At 43.8% G+C, this 21,571-nt stretch overlaps 1 protein-coding gene across 7 annotated transcripts in view; it reads right to left on the minus strand.

Annotated features, from left to right (window-relative positions):
• Positions 1–3,289: 3,289 nt before the first annotated feature.
• GRN (granulin precursor) overlaps positions 3,290–21,571 on the minus strand; it is a 29,571-nt gene continuing 11,289 nt past the window's right edge. Inside the window, exons 6-15 of one of the 7 annotated variants that reach the window (XM_040438641.1) lie at positions 18,898–19,036; positions 14,511–14,632; positions 14,298–14,427; positions 10,553–10,647; positions 10,152–10,275; positions 5,218–5,312; positions 5,020–5,146; positions 4,661–4,752; positions 3,603–3,818; positions 3,290–3,511 (exon numbers count right to left, since the gene is read on the minus strand). In XM_040438641.1, coding sequence (XP_040294575.1) covers positions 3,380–3,511; positions 3,603–3,818; positions 4,661–4,752; positions 5,020–5,146; positions 5,218–5,312; positions 10,152–10,275; positions 10,553–10,647; positions 14,298–14,427; positions 14,511–14,632; positions 18,898–19,036 — 1,272 coding nt within the window. In that variant the 3' untranslated portion in view covers positions 3,290–3,379. Of the gene's footprint in view, positions 3,512–3,602; positions 3,819–4,285; positions 4,547–4,660; positions 4,759–5,019; positions 5,147–5,217; positions 5,313–10,151; positions 10,276–10,552; positions 10,648–14,297; positions 14,428–14,510; positions 14,633–18,888; positions 19,037–21,571 lie in introns of those variants that run through there. The other 6 variants (XM_040438643.1, XM_040438640.1, XM_040438642.1 and 3 more) reach the window with 6 other exon arrangements.

Here is a 21,571-nt window from a genome sequence, read left to right on the forward strand (position 1 = left end):
ACTTGAAGCTGGAGCCGTCCCATTGAAGTGAATCCGCTGTAAATACACCTGCTTGCCGCTGCAGTAAGAGTGCCTTGTCCTACAAGGGGAGGCATTGCATGTGATACACCAGTCTTGATATCCCCGCGCTGCTGGAGGATGCGCTTAATTTAGGACGAGGCGCATGGCTTCTCATAAATTAAACAAGTCCTCCCGCAGTCTGTTCACCCAGATTAAAATATATGCCAGCTCCAAGTTGGTGTACACTTCAGTCACCATTCCCTCCTGAAAACTGGCATAAAAGGATAGCTGTGCCAAGGCTGATAAAACCACACCAATTGCAACAAAATTTAGTGCCAATGGTACAGTTTACCCCAATTTCTGGTATAGATACCATTGTAAATGTTGCCCATTCTGCACCAAAAGTTTGGGGCATTTTTGGCATACAGTCACCCGATAACAGGTTGTGTACATTTAAACTGAACAGTCTGTATGTGCACCAGGTTTATCATCTACCTGAGCCACTGACAGATCTGGCACAGTTTAAAGGTGACCATACACATTCAAAAGCCGTTTGGCCGACAGCCATCTCTCCCAGATCCCCCATACAGGTGTGTAGTTAGTGCACGTTGCTCCAAAAACAGACTGCAAGGCAAACCTGCTGTTAGTGGCCAAATATACACTAGCGTGTAAGGAGATCTTAAAGTTTATATCTTTCTTACCGACAAAGTATTCTTTGGATAGGTCAAAAGCATCCGATTGGCAGGGGTCCAACACCCGGGACCCCTGCAGAACAGCTGTTTGAGAAGGCAGTAGCACTGTGGCCTCGCTGCTTCCTACAGGCCAGCGACGTCATGACCATGTCATTGGCCTGGGTGTAGCTCAGCCACATTCACTTCAAACATTTGCTGCTGCCTTCTCAAACAGCTAATAGGCAGGGATCCCGGGTCTAGGACCCCTTTAAGGCTGTCCAATCCAAGTTTACACAGAATTAGTAAATCTGCCCCAATCTGATTCAGTATAGGCAGTAATCTCCCTCTAGTGGTGGCTGCTGAAGGAGGCCAACATCTTCCATTTTTTTCTTTAAAAAACCCTTTTCCAACAGGAACAGTAATCATGCCAAAAAAAAAAACCTTTGGGTGCATTTACACGACCATATAAATTGATCCGAATCCGTTCCGCAAATTTGCAGACCCATTCATTGCAATGGGGCCACAAAAGATGCGGACAGCACACCGTGTGCTTTCCTGCATCAGTTCTGTGGCCCTGCAAAAAAGCATGTCGTATTCTTGTCCGCAACTGCGGACAAACTTAGGTATTATCTATATAGCACTGGCCATGTGCGGTCCACACATGGTCTGTATCTGTTTTGCGGATCGCAAAACACTATGGTTGTGTGAATGCACCCTTAAAGGGAACCGGTCATGTTGAACATGGTGTGAGCTGAGTGTAGAATGCTTTAGGGCAGGAGGAGCTGAGCAGAGCAGCAGTCTTATTGGAAAGGATTTAGCATAATCTGTATCTTCACACAATAGGATAGGAGACAAGCATCTGTTGGTGGAAAGGAAGGGGGGGGGGGGGGGGGGTCTACTGCTTGGACAATAAATGGAATGAAATTTGTGCATGTGACTGCTGCTTTGGGTACACTTCACATGTACCCAAAGCAGCAGTCACGTGCACAAATTTCATTCGTCTATGGTATTGCCAAAGAGAAGCCAAGTACAATGCTCAGCTACCTCAGGCAGTCCTGCAGAAATGAATGGAGTGGTGGAGTATGTGTGACTGCTGTTCTGGGAACTCAACCACTTTAGGCCTCATGCACACGACAGTATTTTTTCACGGTCCGCAAAACAGGGTTCCGTTTCCATTTTTTTCTGTGTGTCTTCCTTGATTTTTTTGGAGGATCACCAGACATGAAAAGTGAAAAAATAAAATAAAAAAAATCTAAGTCAAGTTTGCCTTGAAAATGATAGAAAAAAAAAAAGACACGGATGACACTCTTGTGTGCCACAGTTTTTTTCACAGACCCATTGACTTGAATGGGTCCGCGAACAGTTGTCTGAAAAAAAAAAAAAATAGGACAGGTCATATTTTTTTGACGGACTGGAAACACTGATCACGGACGACAAACTGCATTTTCAGAGTTTAAAAGGACCCATTGAAAGTCAATGGGTCCGCAGAAAGTCACAGAAAACGGAACGGACCCGGAACCCAACAACGGTCGTGTGCATGAGGCCTTATTCTAATGATGATTGTTGGGGTGTCCCAGAGGTGGGAATTTGAAGATTACCATGAGCAAATTTTTTAAAGTCTACTTTATTACCCAGAAACAGACCATGGTCAAGACTGGTGCAGTTTGGGAATGCAGTTCAGTTGAATTGAGATGAGCTGCCATTTCTGGGGGAAGCGGCCCCTAAAGCCATATGCAGAAATCCTACAGCTTGAAGGGTTCACAGCGTATTCCTCCTCTAAGATATCAGCCTCCTGTGGTTGCCGATCAGAAATCCAACAGTGGACATACCCATCAGTTTTTTGTTTAGCGTGTAAGGCCTCATGCACACAACCGTATTTGGTTTCAGTGTCCGATCCATTTTTTTTGCGGATAGGATGCGGACCCATTCATTTCAATGGGTCCGCAATAAACACGGACAGCACACTGTGTGCTGTCCACATCAGTATGTCCGTACACATGTACCCTAAGAGTCATGATTTTCTTTGCATTCAACAAGAATTTTTATATTTTTTTTACATGTCATGTTTCTGTTCTATTGAGCAGTCTAAGGGAAGATGCATGAGGCCAAGTTCACACGAGTCAGCGGCAGAAAAAGCAGTAGCAAATAAGCTGAAAATAGGTCGTTTTTGGCAGCAGATTTTCAATTTGGTGGAGGTTTTTAGTTGAGGTTAGTGCTTCCATCAAATTTTTCAAGTCAGCTACTGAAAAAAAACGGCCATTTTACACTGGGTGCACAAGGTGGGGTTTAACATTAAAGGCAATGGGGAAACTTGCCAAGTTTTGGTTGTGGATTTGGCAACTGAAAACACCTGGTTTCCACTGCTGACTCGAGTTTAGCTGTGTCAACATACCCTGAAAGCCACGAACTAGAGCACAATTCATTCTGGGGGAAAACAACAAAGTGAAGAAAATGCCACAAAGTGCATTACTTGTGGTGCATTCTAGATTTCCTGACCAACTTCTGGCCAGTTTTTTTATTTTATTGACATTACACATCTAATCTGTACAGTTCCTGCCTTGCATTGAGGCACCAGAATTTCTCCTCTACATCCCAAAAGAAATACATAACCATAGTCATAGGTTTAAATAGAAAATTTATTCCAGTGTCCTCCACAGTTGATTATATGACTTTGTGCAATGATACAGAGGATTTACACATCTGGTTTCTCACAGACGAGGCTTCAGCTCTTCCCATGGCAGATTCCATTGCAGACTTCCACTACGACTACACTGTGCTCCTTGGTTCAGACACACATGGCCATAAGGACAGCAGTGCACTCTATCAGGACAGCACACACCCTGCCGAGGAAAGACACTTTGTAAATGCCCACATCATGAATAGCAGGTATTCAAGGTCAAAGACTTCTGAACCAGCATACAAATAACTTACTTGAGTATAAGGGCAGCATGTCCAGATTCCTCCAATCCCTAGACAACAAGTCTGACCATCATAGCAGGCATGAGATGAGTCACACCATACGTAGCCCAGTGGTTGGACTGGGGTAGCCTTTTTGAGAGCACCAGATGGTTTATTGCAACTGCCAGCTTCCACATCACAGGTGTAGCCAGAAGGACAACAGTGAAGGTGGTCGGTACAACACACGGCCTTACAAGGATCAAAGAAGAGTCAAGATGAGCTCAATGGCAGTACAAGGTGGTGGTCAGAACAACCAAGACAAAGATTAAGTGGCAAGTAACCGCTGAACAAACAAGTGGCTTCATTCTCACAATGACAGAGGTAAGTTTAGACAAGAGGCCTCAGTCAGATGCCACTAGACTAGTGCAGAAGCAGAGAAACAGGTAATGAAAGCATACTACAAGGAGAAACAATGAACCTGCCCCCGCAGGCCTGTAGTGTTAAGCTTATAGGAGAAATCATAGGACATTACAGATGTCTAGAAAGTTTAACGCAAGAATGTCTGGTAAACTTTTATCTGGTAGCCTTGTTCAATATAATGTCAGCCTAGGTCTTCAAATAAGTCATACCAGATGGCACATCATATGTTGGCCTGCACAATCCTGGACAAGATGAAGTCATAGATAATGTTCTGAGGCCATGTTTCTTGCATTGTTGCCAATTTGATGTCACTAAGGAACACAAGTGCTCTTAAATACTTGTAGGTGCAAACTGTTTCTCACCTCCTCCAGGGGGCAGCAAGCCCAGCCTCCACTCTCTGTATGGCAGCACGTGGTACCCTGGGCACAGCTGTGAGACTGGTCACACTTGACCTCAGGGGCCTGTGCATTGCTTTTGCTGGACCTTGGGGTTGAGAACTGACCTAACACACAGGTAGTCTGTCCATCACATGTCAACCCACTGGGGCAACAGGTGGCCTAGTTAGGGAAAATACACTGGTGAACTACAGAGATGGCAGAGGAGAGACAGAATCAGAGAAGTTAGTTAGTAAAAGCAGGGGGCAGGCTATTGCACAATACATCACAAGATACCTGCTCATGAGGGCAGCAACCCCATTCTCCAGACGGAAGTCGGCAGCAGGTATTCTTATCAGGGCAAGAAGTTTCATCATCACATTGGACATCATTACCTGCAAAGTTAAAATGCTTTCTAGTGATAAATGCATCCAATATCAGCCAAATACAACCTGTGTTACTAGAGGGGTTTCCCAAGGGTTAGTCTTTCACATTATCACTGACACATCAGGAGTTTTTTTTGCCATAGAGAATAAAATGATTGAGCCACAGACCATGGCAGTCACAAGTCAAATACAAGGACCATTTATAAATCAGACAGGAGATTAGGCCCTGGAAGTATTCCATTCAATGTATATTTAACTGGATAGAAAACTTACTCTTCTGCTTTAAAGCTGGAATCTTCTCAGACCAAGGGACAGAAAGCGCCTCCTGCTGACAATCGCCCTGAACACAGGTGAATCCATTGGGACAGCAGTGCTCATGGTCATCACAGCACACAGCCTAGCAAGAGAAGGTCAAACGTTTCATTGCCATTCCACCAACCTCACGCCCTGTAAGTTCTAGATACATACTTTTTCATAGGGACAACATCCCCATTCTCCAGAGGGCAAGCGGCAGCAGGTGGCAGTGCCAGGGCAGGAGGCTGTATCGTCACATTTCACAGTGGCTGCAGAAGAAAAAAAATTGGTGTCAAATAGAGAAAACGAATAGTTCACCACAGCCAGGCATCTCCAGCATTATTAACTATCAGGAGTAGGCCGTAACATGTGCCTCATACCAGTAGGTGACAGCTGAGAAACTGAAGGGTTAAGCCATCTCCACTCAAACTTGCACTCAGGCTGAAAAGTGAGCACAACTCACCAGTTGATACACCCCAGATATACAACATGCTGTCCCCATCTATCAAATTCCTAGGCCAGATTGATACCCACCACAAACTACCAGAGGGTTAACCCCTTCTAGTTTTCACCTTCCTGTCCAGGCCTACTTTTGCAGATCTGACATGTCACTGCGAGGTAATAACTTTGAAATGGTTTTACTTATCTAACCAATTTGGAGACAGTTTTCTGGTGACATTGACTCACATTTACTGCTAACATGAAGTGCAATTAGAGCATTTTTTTTTTTTTTAACAAAATGAACAAAATTTGAATTTCTCTACTTGTAAGACTGATAGTAATACCTCAATAGTTAACATTCCCCATATGTATACTTTATGTTGGCATCATTTTGTAAATGTCATTTTTAGGAAGTTAGAAGGCTTAAAACTTTAGAAGCAATTTTTTTTTTAAGCACCAGTTCAGTTATAAAGTGATTGAGGGGCTTAGGCTCTAGAAACCACCCACAAATTACCCCATTTTTGAAACTTAAACCCCTCAAAATTCCAAACTAATGTTACAAATTGTTAACCCTTGGTGTTCCACAAGAGTGAAAGGAAAAATTAAAAAGGGGTTCTGCAGTTTGTTTAAACTGATGATCTATCCTCTGGATAGATCAGCATCTGATCGGCAGGGGTCTGACACCCGGAACCCCCGCCGATCAGCTGTTTGAGAAGGCAGCGGCGCTCCAGCAGCGCCACGGCCTTCTCTTACTGTTTACCGCTGGCCCAGTGACATCACAACTCGTATCAACTTGCCTGGGTGGGGCCAATTTCCATTCAAGTGAACAGAGCTTAGCCCCGCCCAAGCAAGTTGATACTAGTCATGACGTCACCGGCCAGTGGTAAACCGTGAGAAGGCCATGGCGCACCTGAAGCACCGCTGCCTTCTGAAAGGCTGATTGGCAGGGGTCACAGGTGGCAGACCCCCGCAGATCAGATGCAGATGACCAGTTTAAACAAACTGCAGAACCCCTTTAAGGTGAAATTTCTAAATTTGGATTAACAAAACAAATCTAAAAAACAAAACTCTTGTAACACAGCAAGGGTTAACTGCAAAATAAACCTCAATATTTATTACCCCGATTCTGCAGTTTACTTCACCACATAGGTGGTCTTAAACTGCTCTATGGGCACATGGCAATGGTCAGAAGGGAAGGATAGCCATATGGTTTTTGAACAGCAGATTGTTGAAATAGTTGTATTTGAAGAGACCCCAATGTAGCTCTACAGTGAAATCTGCAAAAAGTGACCCCATTTAAGGAATTTAGTAAGCGGTGTACCGAGACAGACATTTTACGGCAAAATTTCATTTCTTCCAATATTGCTTTAGCCCCAATTTTTTTTTTTTTTTCACAAGGTGTAACAGGAGAAAAAGCACCCCATAATTTGTTACCCATTTGCTCCTAAATTTAGCAACTCCCCATATCTGATTGTAAACTGCTGTAAGGTCACACTGCAGGACTCCTAAGTGAAGGAGTGCCTTATGGCTTTTGCAGTAAAGATTCTGATTGATTTTACGGGCACCATGTTTGTGAACCGTCTCTGGGGGTACCAGTACAGCCATTTTCTGACAACCCTTTCTCCGTGTGAGGACTTTTTTGTACTTCATTTTTTGAAATCCAGTTAATTTCAGGCAATTCTTAGGTATGGGCTCATTTTTTGCAGGATGAGATGACGGTTTGATTGGTACTAGAGATGAGCGAATTTCTGCTAATGAAATTCGTTCACACTTAGTTTGTTGGAAAAGGTGAATTGCATTATGGATTCTGTTACCACGGACTATAAGGCAATGCCTTTAGAGGCATTAATTCAGTCATAATAGAAGCCTATGGGCTGCAAAACGGATCCATCCCGTTATGCAGGGGAGGACTCCTCTGCATAACGGAACAGGGACAGATCAGTTTCTTGCAGCCCATAGACTTCTATTATGACGGAATGAACAGAATGCCTCTAAAGGCATGCCGTTATGCATTCAGTCATAGAATTGTGTTATGGTCTGTGGTAATGGAATCCATAACGCAATTCACCTTTTACCAACAAACAAAGTATGAACGAATTTCAAAATATGAAGTTTGCTCTTCTCTAATTGGTACCATTGAGGTACATATGACTGATCACTTGGAATATTACACTTTGTGATTCAAGCTGACCAATGTTTTGAGATTGCTGTATAAATACATTCACCTGACAGGATAGATCATGTAATATTCTTAAAAAGCTGGTCGATCACCAATGTCCATTTTTCCCCCCATTTAACAATTTTATATGACTTATGGGAAAAGGGCACGCCAATTACGAAAAACACTTTATTTTTGTCCCACTCTGGGACAATAACTTTTGGGGGTCTGATCCCCTCTACAATACATGTATATTGTAGTGCATTGACTGTCAGTGTATTACCAGTGTAATACACCGACAGCCTGCCTGAGAGACCAGGGGAATGGGTCTCACAGGCTTCTGTAAAAGGCAAGCCCAGATGCCAATGGAAGGCAGTGGGTTGCTTTTCCAGCCATTGGGTCCCCGTCACTGCAGCCCCTTCCCTCCACACAGCCTGTACATGCCATAAACAGTGCTGGCTGTGGTATACAAGGGGTTAATGCTCCAGCATCAGTGTATTCAATATATTCTGGTGTATACATCTGGACCCCTGCCACTGATCAAGCAGGTGCAGTTTTTGCACCCAGCCCAGCAGAATGTCATACCTGTACGGCTCGTCAGGTCCCGCACGCTGAAGGGGTTAAATACTATAAGGGATATGGATTCTTAAAACATGCAAGGACCAAACCAGCCTGAATACAAAAAGGATCTGCACTGACAGAATACCAATTAGTGGCATTAAAGTAGTAGAACAGTTAGAAAATAAGGGAATACTACAACAGTAGAGACATTTGAAAGGCTGCTTCCTTGATAGGTGTCAATCCATTACTTCTCAGTCTTGGCCAGGCCTCAAGATGTGAACCCTGCTTTATTGTACTGGTCATGTTTTATACCTTTCTAATTTATTATCCAAATCCTTTGTATGCAACTGGGCAGTAAATTAGCAAGGGGCAAGTACCATGGATTTTAAACATGTATTGTCCCTCGAGTCACCTGGGGGTATTCCAGCAAGTAGAAGTTATCCCCCCCCATCCACAGGATAGGGGATAACTAAGATCAGTGGGGACCACTGGAACCCCCACCAATCAGGATAATGGGGGCCCTGTACCACCTGCAAGATAAGTATCTGTCCATTTCTTAGCATTGAGGACACCATTAAAGGGGTATTCCAGTTTCATGATATTAGAGACCTATTCTCAGGAGACCAACACGCGGCACCCCTAATAAACAGACGTTTGAAGGGGGTAGCGGTGCTAGTGCAAGAGCTGCCTTATCTTCAGTGTTTGGCCAGACTTCTGTAAACAGTAGATGGGTGTACCTGGGTCCCACTGGTTTCTGCCAGTCCTGAGCTGATGGACATCTTCCGATTACAAAGTAAAGTGTGCATGATGTGTTCACCTGCTGCACCAAGTTTCCTTGGCCAACCACTGCATCTATGGTCCCCAACATTATCTGTTTATTTGGTGCTTCTACAGCACATCTGAACCCCTGGTCTGCTTTTAAATCTATGTCTAGGAGAGACCTTGCTGATTAAGTTTAACTACCGTGTCTTGCTGAACCATCTTCAAAATAAAGAACAAGGAGGCCACAAAGTAACTATATGGCCCACACAGAGCCCTGATCACATCAAGTCTGTGTGGCATTACATAAAGAGAAGGATTTTAGAGTCTACATCCACAAAAGATCTGGTTAGTTCGCCAAGATTTCAACCTTACAGCCACTAAAAAACTGCAAGTGTACCTAGAAGAAATTATGCTGTTTTGAAAGCAGAGGATGGCCACACCAACATATCCAGCAGGCTGAGAATCTCAGCCGGCATTTGTGTGAGGAGCGTAGGGCTCTATAAACTCCCCGGAGTACCTTCACCTCTCACGTGCACTTCTGGTGCCTCTCCCTCCTTTTCAGCATCTCACCTAGGGTATGCCCCCTTCTAGGCCTAACCACGCTCATGGTTAAGGGCACACCACTAGCCATTTATATAGTTAGTTCTGGCCATTCAGGTAAACTGGTCTCCACCCTTCAGGTCAGGTTGGTGTCTCCGCAGCCATGACCACAAAGATTATATACAGAGAGGCAAAAGTTTGGACACCTCCATGTGTATCCGGCAGAATGGGGGACACAGAAGATAAAGCACTGTAGGAGTTAAGCAAGGTCAAAATTTCCAGGTAAAGATGGTTCAAAACCAACACATTTGAGTAAATTCATATATTTCAAGACGCCTTTCCCACCAGAAAAACTTTAGCCAAATGTAGGTGGATTTTAAAATTGTAGCTGAAAAGGTTTCCGCCAACAAATAATGCAACCTCCCATCTAATTAATACGTTCACACATTGGAAGTACATTTTCTACAAGTTACACAAGTTAAGAGGGTGTCCAGACTGTTTCCTCACCATGCACATTCAGGTTTTTAGCCACAGACCATTGCAGCCTCCCCTAAAATTGGAATTACAAGGTTGACTAATTGGCAGACAGGAGATTAGGACCTGGAAGTATTCCATTCAATGTATATTTAACTGGATAGAAACTTACTCTTCTGCTTTACAGCTGGAATCTTCTCAGACCAAGGGACAGAAAGCGCCTCCTGCTGACAATCGCCCTCAACACAGGTGAATCCATTGGGACAGCAGTGCTGATGGTCATCACAGCACACAGCCTAGCAAGAGAAGGTCAACTTAATTGCCATTCCACCAACCTCACGACCTGTAAGTTAGGGTTCATGCACTGTGTGCTGCGCTAATGAATGCAGACCCAGTCAACTTGAAAGGGCCCACACAATATAAAATGTTATTTTTTGGTGGTGCAGAGGCACAAAACTGCTTTTGAGTGCTTCTGTTCTGCATCTTCCATACTGGACACATTCCAGTCAGCACCATATAATGCGGACTTGCACTACGGGCACTGCCAGCTCCAGTGCCCCTTTAGGTACAAACCTTTTCATAGGGACAACAACCCCACTCTCCAGAGGGCAAACGGCAGCAGGTGGCAGTGCCAGGGCAGGAGGCTGTATCGTCACATTTAACATCAGCTGCAGAAGAAAGAAAAGTCAAGACATTGTTATCCAGTTTGTTGCCATCTGACAGATTGCCTTTACGCATGATTTGCGATATTGGCCTTGACCATCAGACACCATAATGCATTTGTCAGAAGTCTCCATCGCAGGTTCCGTTTATAAAAAAACAAAAGTTCATTTAATGAAAAAGGACAGATGTGAAAGCAGCCTTAACTTAAAACATATTCCTAACGGGGTCTTCAGAATTCTAGAAGTAGCACTACAGTAATAGAATTAGTCATGTTAAATCTCTTTAAAAGCATGGGGGCAGAGGAAAATCAGGGTGGGTGACAGAGTGCAGCACCCCTCCGAGAGATTTTCTGAAACTGTTTAAAGGGAACCCGTCACCGGGATTTTGTGTATAGAGCTGAGGACATGGGTTGCTAGATGGCCGCCAGCACATCCGCAATACCCAGTCCCCATAGCTCTGTGTGCTTTTATTGTGTAAAAAAAACGATTTGATACATATGCAAATTACCCTGAGATAAGTCCTGTCCCCGACTCATCTCACATACAGGACTCATCTCAGGGTAATTTGCATATGTATCAAATCGTTTTTTTTACACAATAAAAGCACACAGCTATGGGGACTGGATATTGCAGATGTGCTGGCGGCCATCTAGCAACCCATGTCCTCAGCTTTATACACAATATCCCAGTGACAGGTTCCCTTTAAGGTGAATCTACTAAGAGTTGTCTAGCCTCAACATTAGTAGGACCCGCACCCATCTGTAGAATGGAGCTCCCAAAGTCAATAAGAGCACCCTGCACATGTGCAGCTGCCCTCCATTTCACTTCTACAGAAGTGTCGGACATAGCCAAGCCAGTGCTCAGCCATTTTGGCACCCCCATAGAAATAAATGGAATGAGGCCACCCATGCACTCATTCACCTATCCTAGTGATAGACCAATGTTTGAGGGGAGACAACCCTTTTAAAAATGCATTTACATAGTGCCAATGAACAGTTTTCTGAAAAGGCACCAGTCCTTTCCAATAACTGGCTGCATTTACATGCAGCAATCATCCACTACATGTGGACAAGCGATGGCTACTGCAGATTGCTGTTCACACAGCACAATGGGACACATTACAATCAGCTACCGAGATACAATGATTATCTTCATTCGTCAGGTAATCTGCGGCACCTTTACACAAGCAGACTGTCAGGAGCAAAGGCTCGTAGAAAGTTCTGATCCAATAATCTGCCTGACAATTGCAGGGCATTGGAGTTGGTATATAAATGCTCCGACTCCTCAGTTTTTGGTACTTCCGACTCTTTAATATGCGAATGTATTTTATACATTCCTTGAAGGAAAGAAAGGCAACATACAGCTGTTCCACCAAGTTCTTCTAAGCTCTTATAGCCGAGAGGTAGTTGGGCAGAAGCTGCTGCCTTCTCCTTTGTGTGCTGATCTTCTGCTGAAGATAGGGCAGTGGGAGGATCCAGGAAGGGACATTTATTGTAAAACCTGATTTCCCTAGTAGAATCCCATAGTCATGTTTAAAGTTTAAGCTAACAATCTGAGTTTACAAGTTTTTATAGCCTTAGCTGAATGACAGCAGTTTTTCAAATGGTTTACAGCTTCAGTCTTGAGCTATTGACTATCCATTCCCTTCACTTATACAAGTGTCTAGTCCTGCAAAAAACATATTTACTTAATCAGTTATCAGTGAGGCTAGGTTAACCATGGGCGTTGCGTTCCCTGTAACAGCAGAACACAACACAATGGAAAGTATAAGTATTGCCGCTCCTTAACTGTGCGTTGCGTGCCATATAGTGCCGCATATGAAAAGCATGCTTCTTCACGATCACTTAACGTGTTCGTTTTGCGGTAATGTGACGCTCTGCATGCATTGGCCTTTATTCTTACAGTAGAGAAGTAATTATAACTTTTTGTTCCAATTTAAATTTAGTAGGAGTCAGTTCATTTTTTGCCGACTCCAGGTACCCAAAATTGCCTCAGACTCAGACTCCACAGCCCTGGACAATTGTCCAGTCTAGATGAAGCATTACTCCATTTAGGCAAGGCCCTCAGATATTGGGAATTACAGTTGAAGAGCCACAGATTGCAAAGTGCATTCCATGCACTAAATCGAAGGGTTATTTGGAGATTATTTTTTATTCTCATCTTGCCCCCACTGGTGCGAGTTAATTTTCTAAAAGACATTAAAAATGTCCTACAGGGCCAGCAATCTGGTTCCCAGTCACATGGTACACTCCCCTGCCTCAGGATCATGTGCTGCTCCTCAGGCATGTGATCCCGGCTGCCTTGTTCTATCCCACAATGAATGGGTCAGTCATCCTTCAGACACGTTCATTGCCTGCCCCCTATCTCCGCTCCTTCATACAGTGCCGGCAGGAGAGCTCTCTGCACTAGCACTGTCACTACAGCTTACCACCCTGCCTCCTTCTCAAGCTAGGGATGCCTGAAGAGCAAGGAAGCTTCTTTACTTCACAGGCATCGCTTCAGATTCCAGCAGGCTAGTCAGCTAGTGTGACATCACTAGTGCAGAGAGAACTACCTGGTGTGATGTCACTGAAGTACAACCCTGCTGTCTGCAAGGGGACCACTTATGTGAAGTGGGACCTCTAAGGGGTCTATGTAATGTAAAAGGAGGCACCATGAGGACTTTATTATAAAGGTGGCACTGTGCAAACTACTGGGAAGGTAGCACTCCACTATAAAAGGGACAACTATTGTGAAGGGGACATTCTGCTATGAAGATGGTGCTATACTATGCAGGGGAACCTACTGTTAATGGTGCCCTCTACTGTAAATAAAGGGTGCTCTAGGGAGTAAAACTACTCATGGGGGGGGGGGGGGGGGGCGCACTACTATAAAGGAGGAACTAAAGACCATTATAATATGAAGGGGGCACAACAGGCAAGATTATAGTAGAATGCCCCTTTCGCAGTATAGTGGCTGATAGCAGCAGTGCGCAGCCTGACCGAGTACCACAATACTAATGAGGAATATGCAGTCAGCTCACGTGCAGGGTCTTGAGAAGTATTACTATGGTCTATGGTGTGTGATCACTCCTGTGAATCACTGGGATATCATCCAGGAGGCTAATGGGAAGGCGAGATTCACAGAAGGCTCCATGCTACACCATGAGAAAGGGACTAAGCTGTGGATGATGGAATGGGTGTGGGCAGGGAAGTATGAGGTAGAGCAGTAGGGGGCATGGAGCAGCACTGCTCGGAGGGGCAGTGGGTGGGTGAAGAGCAGCTTCATCACTGCCAACACTCCCACAGCCAGGAAGAGCTCATAAAGCTTTAGTGTATCATAAGCCACTACAGTGTTTTTATTTTCAGAGACTCTGAAAACCTCTCAAGTTTGTTTTTTATAAAAATCTATTGATGACCTATGACAGCTTAGTTGTAATTACCAATGCAACTGCAGCGGTGAGCAGGTGTTAACAGTAAAGAGAAGGCAGCACACATACAAGCGCTGCTTTCTCTAGTTAGCACCACACCGATCTGATATTGAGGGCCTATCCTGAAGATAGATCATCAATATTAAAAGAAAAGAGCAGACAATACCTTTAACCTCAACGCACACCACGATACTGCTACAGTCTCAATAGTCACCATGTAATCTGATCATCAATGTGCAGGTTTTACCTTCCTCATATAAAGCTGGGATCTTGCTGTACATTGGAATCTCAAAGTTGGCATTCACACACTTCTTATGAGAGACATCACAAGTGGTCCCAGAAGGACAGCAGTGGGTGAAGTCATCACAGCAGACCGCCTGCAATGAAGTCAATGACAAAGGGCTCAGAAAAATGAACATTAGCCACACTTTATTTTGTGAGCTGCACCAGAGACACTTACGGACAAGAAGGGGCAGCACCCATAACGTTTGTCCACAGTTGGACAGCAGGTAGTTCCATCAGGACAAGAGGATCTGTCAGGACAAGTGACTTTTTGGACAATTTCTGTAAAGTCAAATAGGATTGCTGAAAATTAATTGTACAGTGGCTCAGTTTTGTAATATGGATAGAGGTGCTCCATCATCGGCACATCCAGAAGCAGTTTAGTGGATGAATAAATGTATGAAGGCACACTCACATTTGGTGTTGTAATGCGCACAGTGACAGTATTGTAAAAGGAAACTTATTTCACGATAGTACTACTAAATTACCTTTTGATCAATAGTAGAATATACAATAAAAAGTATGCAAGATAGAGGGCTTTGTATGCATCATGTGTATATGCACTAGATGCTAAACCTTGGGTGCCATGTACAATTAAAATACATAAAGTGCCTGGTAGCAGCTTTTTACATGAAAGTGCTGGGTGCAAGCCGAGTACACAAAAGGCATACGCCGAGTACACAGGAGGTAATAATTCAATATTGTATATATCAATATATCAAATGGTGGATATGAGCTGAGTACAAAGTGTCAGGTGTTAGCTGAATACATAAGTGCTGGATACAAGCTGGATATACAAAAGTTGAGTGCACACTCAGTACACAAAAATTGATGTTTCAATATTGGATTGTTACGGTTTGATGCACGCTGAATACTCCAAAGTAAAATGCAGAGTTAGTAGTTCAGTCTTAGCCCAACACACAGTAACTGTTTCTCTCTGGTGTACAGAAATTCATACGATCATTAATACTTAAAACATTAGGTTGTATCACAATTGGGGGTTCAGTACTTTTACCACTCAACGCCTCTTTAATCGTCTGTTTTTGTCCTGCAGGGACCTACGTAGCATCCCACGTGGTCAATCACCTCCACGTGGCATCCCATGTGACAGAGGTAAGGTGGTACCAAGTCGTGATTCGTCCTTAGTTCTGGGCTATTGGGAAGTGCGGCAATTTGTTAAATCGAGCAATTTGTTGATAGTCCAGTGATTAATTATAAATATCTCCAGTGATCATGACTTGTATATTCCTCACTGTTCCTTCTACCAAACGAGTTTCAGAGCCAATTCCTGCTCTTTCCACAGTGGCTTATAGTTGTATACTGGAACTAGTGGGAGTTTATAAATAGTCTTTAAGAGGGTGGTACATTTGTTTAATTGAGGCTGGGTTCAGACCTGAGCGTCTTTGATATGCGCGTTTAACGCGCGTTTTTGACGAGCGTTTTTTGCAATAGTAAACGCGCGTTTGTGTGATTGACTGCAATGTCCTATGGCCACAAACGCGCGTCAAAACGCCCCAAAGAAGCTCAAGTACTTGTTTGAGCGTAGGGCGTTTTACAGCGCGTTTTTCAGCGCTGTAAAACGCTCAAGTGAGAACCAGGGCCATAGGGAAGCATTGGTTTTCATGTGTTGAGCGTTTTACAGCGCGTTTGAACGCGCTGTAAAACGCTCAAGTGTGAACCCAGCCTAAGTCTTCCTGAAATTCCGGACTGGATGTGTTTTCCTATACTTCCTATATTTGCCCATTGTATGGTTTTTGGAGTGTAGGTTGGAAGGACATAGGAACCTAGAAAATCAGCGGAAGAGGTTAGTTGAAGTTATGAAATTTGTAGATGTGAGGGTGAGAGTGGGAGGAGGGACCTCTCAGGGAGAGGAGAGGTGCTAGTAGAACAGCCAGACCTACATTTCCCATCCTCAAGGGGCACCCCCTCCAATCTAATGTTATAAAAATCCCAAAATTTTGAGTTCTGCATTGAGGCCTGCAGGGGATATGGTGTCGAATTCGAATATTAGTCTTGATTCGGCCCTTGACATATTGTCTGTGTGATTCCCTCCTCTCCATGGTTTGTTAATCCTCTCAAGGGCTATGAATATCAGCGATGTAGGGTCACTGTCGTGAGGAGTCTTGTAATTCTTTGATACTGAATGTTGTTCATATCCTTCTTGATGTTCGCAGTGTGTACAGCTATTTTTTCATTGGTCTTTTAGTCCTGCCCATATATTGTTTATGACATGGGCATTCTAACATGTATATAACATCAGGGGTGGTACACGTTAGGCAGTCAATTTGGTGACTGCGTTTTGCGTAGAATGGACGCGTCGTCTTTTTGGGGAAGTTTGTAGTTTTGCAGTTGCTGCAGCGGCCACAACACAAGTCCATTCTACGCAAAACTCAGTCACCAATTGACTGTCTAACGTGTACCACCACTGATGTTATATACATGTTAGAATGCCTGTGTCAAACACTATATGGGCAGGACTAAGACCAATGAGAAAATAACCAAACACATTGCGAATATCAAGGGATATGAACATTTAGTATCAAAGCCTTACAAGACACATCACGACAGTGACCCTACATCACTGATATTCATAGCCCTTGAGGGGATTAACAAACCATGGAGAGAACCACACACAATATGTCAAGGGCTGAATCAAGACGAATATTCGAATTCAAACACCATATCCCCTGCAGGCCTCAATGCAGAATTTGAAATTTATTTTTATAATAAGACTTGCAACATGAGAAAAGTTACTGTTTTAGATGCCCATTATAGGCGCTGAAATGCACCAAACACAAAATCCAGTCTGGAATTTCAAGACTTAACTAAATGTATGTACCACCCTCTTGAAGACCATTTCTAAACCACTAGTTCCAGTATACAAACTATAAGCCACTGAGGAAGGAGCAGGAATGGTCTCTGAAACGCATTTGCTAGAAGGAACAGTGAAAAATATACAAGTCAAGATCACTGGAGATAATTATAATCTATTGCTGGACTAACAAATTGCTAGATTTAACAAATTGCCGCATTTCCCCACACCCCGGAACTAAGGACGAATCACGACTTAGTGAGTGACGTACCGCCCTGCCTCTGTCACGTGGAGGTGTGATTGACCACATGGGACACCAAGTAGGTCCTTGCAGGACAAAGAAACATACGATCCAAGCAGCAGAGTGGTAAAAGTACTGAACCCCCAATTGTGATACAACATATGTTTTAAGTATCAGTGATCATAAGAATTTCTGTACACTCCAACTGTATACTCCTAAAGCATGAACATTTGAGAGAAACATAGCCTGACACACACAGTAACCAAGTACTGAACTACTAGCAGTGCATTTTACTGGAGTATTCAGCGTGCATCAAACTGCAATGATCAAATATTGAAACATAAGTTTTTGTGTACTTAGCATGCACTCAACTTTTGCATATTCAGCTTGTATCCAGCAAGCACCTGACACTTTGTATTCAGCTCATATCCAGCATTTGATGTATTCATATATGCAATATTGAATTACCTCCTGTGTACAATATACCTTTGTGTACTCAGCGTGCACCCAATGTCATCAGCTGGCACCAGGCACTATGCATTTTAGCTTCTACATAGCACCCAAGGTTTAGCATCTAGTGCATATACACAATGCATACAAAGGAGGGCCCTCCATATCTTAATTGCGTACTTCTATATTTTATTATACTTTTGTTCAAAAAAGGTATTTTATTAGTACTATCAGGAAATAAAAAAGTTTATCCTTTTACAATACACTGTCCATCTCTAATGTAATTGTAAATTTTTTTATATTTATAAAAAAAATTTACAACCAGTTTAAATCAATTTTTATTCCGCACAAAACACCAAATGTGAGTGTGCCTTCATACATCCATTTAGTCAAATAGGATTGCCTTGAATCATAACTATAAAGTACAGTCTGGAAGATTGAGCAAAGGTCACATTTTTTGAAGGGGAAAATTAGCAATCAGGGATTCAAATAAGCAGTAGCTGCCTATAGTCAATATTTCAGTGAAGGCACAATGAGGGCAAGTGTGACCCTAGAGGACCAGCCGCCTCTGACATGCAATATTCTGGAGCATGTATGCTCATCACTATGTTATGCCAATACTCAATTATTCCCACTAGAAGTTATGAATGAATTACTAGTAGTTTGCAATGAAGGCCCACCCAAGTGTTACCAGTTAGGAATGTGTCCCTGTACAGTGTGACATTGTCAGCATTTACTGGATGTCCCACTGTACAGGGACACATTCCTAAATATTAATTCTTAGATGGACCTTCATTGCAAATTGCTAGCAATTCTGTAAAATTTATACTAGGAAAAACAGGAATGGTTTCTAGCAGGAACTGCACAACACAGTCACAAGAATAGATGATCCAGAACTGTTATTGCATGGGGAAATGCCACAGACCTGTCAGAAGAGGACCACGGCCTTGAGGTGCTGCTGGCCATGAACTAAATACAATCCAGGCCGCATCCACCATTCAGTCTGGACACTTTCCATTTACGATGCCAATTAGGGCAGACCGATTGACTCACCATACTCACTGGCACGGAACAGCTTCACCCTAGCCGGAACCTTCTTAGAAAGAGGAACCTCGCCATTCTCAGAGACACATTTGCCATGTTCCAAGTCACACACAGAGGCATGTGGGCAGCAGTGGAGGTGGTCATTACAGCATGTTGCCTACAAACAGACATAGCTAAACCATTACCAGTTAGAAAGGGGCTTTCACATTTACCACTTACATGAGGATTTTGATGAGAATGTTCTGCAGACTCAACCCTTTGCACTACATTGCAGGCACTTTTACACAAAGCAATTTTCAGAACAATAAAGCGGCGAACAAGTACTGTCAGTGAACGATTCAACATTGACCTTTTAGGCATGACGATTATCGTTCTAAACATTGTAGTTGCAATCACATAATCCATCATTAGTAAACCAGACTGCAGCATTTACGCTAAGCGATTGAGCACAATGTGCTGTGAGGGCAGTGTTAGGTGTGAAATAAAGTGTACAAGACCGTTCAGTCTTTAAAGGGCTTCTGTCACCCCACTAAACCGTTTTTTTTTTTTTTTGTTTAATAATCCCTACACTGCGATCTCTGCATACATAAGTTAAATCATTTCTGTTCAGTAGAATTTTCTAAAAAGCGATTTTTATAATATGTAAATTACCTTGCTACCAGCAAGTAGGGCGGCTACTTGCTGGTAGCAGCCGCATCCTCCGACCCTAATGACGCCCCCTCCGCATTGTGATTGACAGGGCCAGGGAACGGAATCGTTTTCTGCTGGCCCTGCCTGTTAGCATTCAAAATCTGGCGCCTGCGCTGCGGCCGTACGTATCTTCAATCTGCGCAGGCGAACTGAGAGGCTGCCGCTCTCTCCTCAATGCACCGGGTGTAGATGTGACGTCATTGGCGCAGGCGCATTGAGGATGGAGTGGCCGAGCGAGTGGCCGTCTCTCAGTGCGCCTGCGCAGATTGAAGATAGGTATGGCCGCAGCGCAGGCGCCAGATTTTGAATGCTAACAGGCAGGGCCAGCAGAGAACGATTCCGTTCCCTGGCCCTGTCAATCACAATGCGGAGGGGGCGTCATTAGGGTCGGAGGATGCGGCTGCTACCAGCAAGTAGCAAGGTAATTTGCATATTTTAAAAATCGCTTTTTAGCAAATTCTACTGAACAGAAATGATTATTTAACTTATGTATGCAGAGCTCGCAGTATAGGGATTATTAGTTTTAAAAAAAAAAAAAAGGTTTAGTGGGCTGACAGAAGCCCTTTAATCAGCCGAGACCACATTTTGGATCAAACTCTTCGCAAGCAACTTTGTTCAAGTCCATATTTGCAATGCCTTCCAAGCTGAAAAGTTTAACTGTAATGTTCCCTTTCTTCCCTCCCACATACTCAAATTGGTTGATAAAGGAACCAATGACAAGTGAACTTGCTGGCAAAAATTTGAATTGTAATGTTAGGACATGTGTCCGCCTAACCAAATTTTGAGTGGCGTGGAATAGTCATGCGAACGATTGCCGTTTACATGCCAAATCTTTAACCAATGATAATTTGTGCCTACAAACAATTGGACCAGCGAGAATTCTACAGACTGTTGCTAGCTTAAAAGTGCAGTTTTGCACGATTGAATGAGAATTGACATAATTGGCTTGTGTAAAAGGTACCTTCAGGAGGGTTGGCCTGGGATTAGTTTGCACAGGTTATATCTCTTGTAGCTCAGCCTCATTCACCTCAATTGAGTAGAGTTGCAATACCAGACAACCTATAGATGGTGTTGCACCTTTGTTTTTCAAATCCTTGACAAACTCTTTAACTGCACAGGTCACCTGAACATGCAGTCTTATGGAGGGCAGCATATTCAGGTAACATCCACTTGGAACACAAGTTCACCCTAACTTGACACCCTGATGGGGCATCACACAGGGAGAAAAGCCCTTTTTGCCAACACTAGTCTGCTGCATTTTTAGCAAATGAAAGTTATATGCTGCATAATGAAAAACTATACAAAGTAGGGATCAACCAATTATCAGTTTTACCGATATTAATCGGCCGATATTCAGGATTGACAGTTATCAGCATCTATTTTGCCGATATACCGATAACGTATGGGGAACACAAAACGCGCTGCTCCCAGCGCTCTCCGTGTCCCCTTAGCAGCACAGGGGAGAAGGAAGCAGTGTCTCCTCCCCCTGTGCTGCTGCCAATTAGAGGAGAGCGGACAAAAGGGGAGGGGCTGTGGCCACCGCTCCACCAATGAAGATAAGTCTCTCATTAATTCATATACAGGAGGCGGGAGCTGGCTGCAGAATCACATAGCCGGCTCCGACTTCTATGAGCAGTAGCTGCGATCCGCGGTAGTTAACCCCTTAGGTGCCGCGGATCGCAGCTACCGCTCAGAGGTCGGGAGCCGGCTATGTGACTCTGCAGCCAGCTCCCGCCTCCTGTATATGAATTAATGAGAGACTTATCTTCATTGGTGGCAGTGGCCACAGGATCCCCTCTCCCCTGCTCCTCCAGCTGTGTAATCCTGGGGCTCCGATTGGTTACCATGGCAGCCAGGATGCTACTGAAGCCCTGGCTGCCATGGTAAAGCTCCATGCTGCTGTGTGCACAAAGCAGAGCAGCAGGGACAGTGTGAGATCCTATTCACCCCGATAGATCTCCATCAGGGTGAATAGGACAAGGGTTCTAGTCCCTAAGGGGGC

Source organism: Bufo bufo, chromosome 6 (assembly GCF_905171765.1).
Source record: "Bufo bufo chromosome 6, aBufBuf1.1, whole genome shotgun sequence".
Taxonomy (NCBI): domain Eukaryota; kingdom Metazoa; phylum Chordata; class Amphibia; order Anura; family Bufonidae; genus Bufo; species Bufo bufo.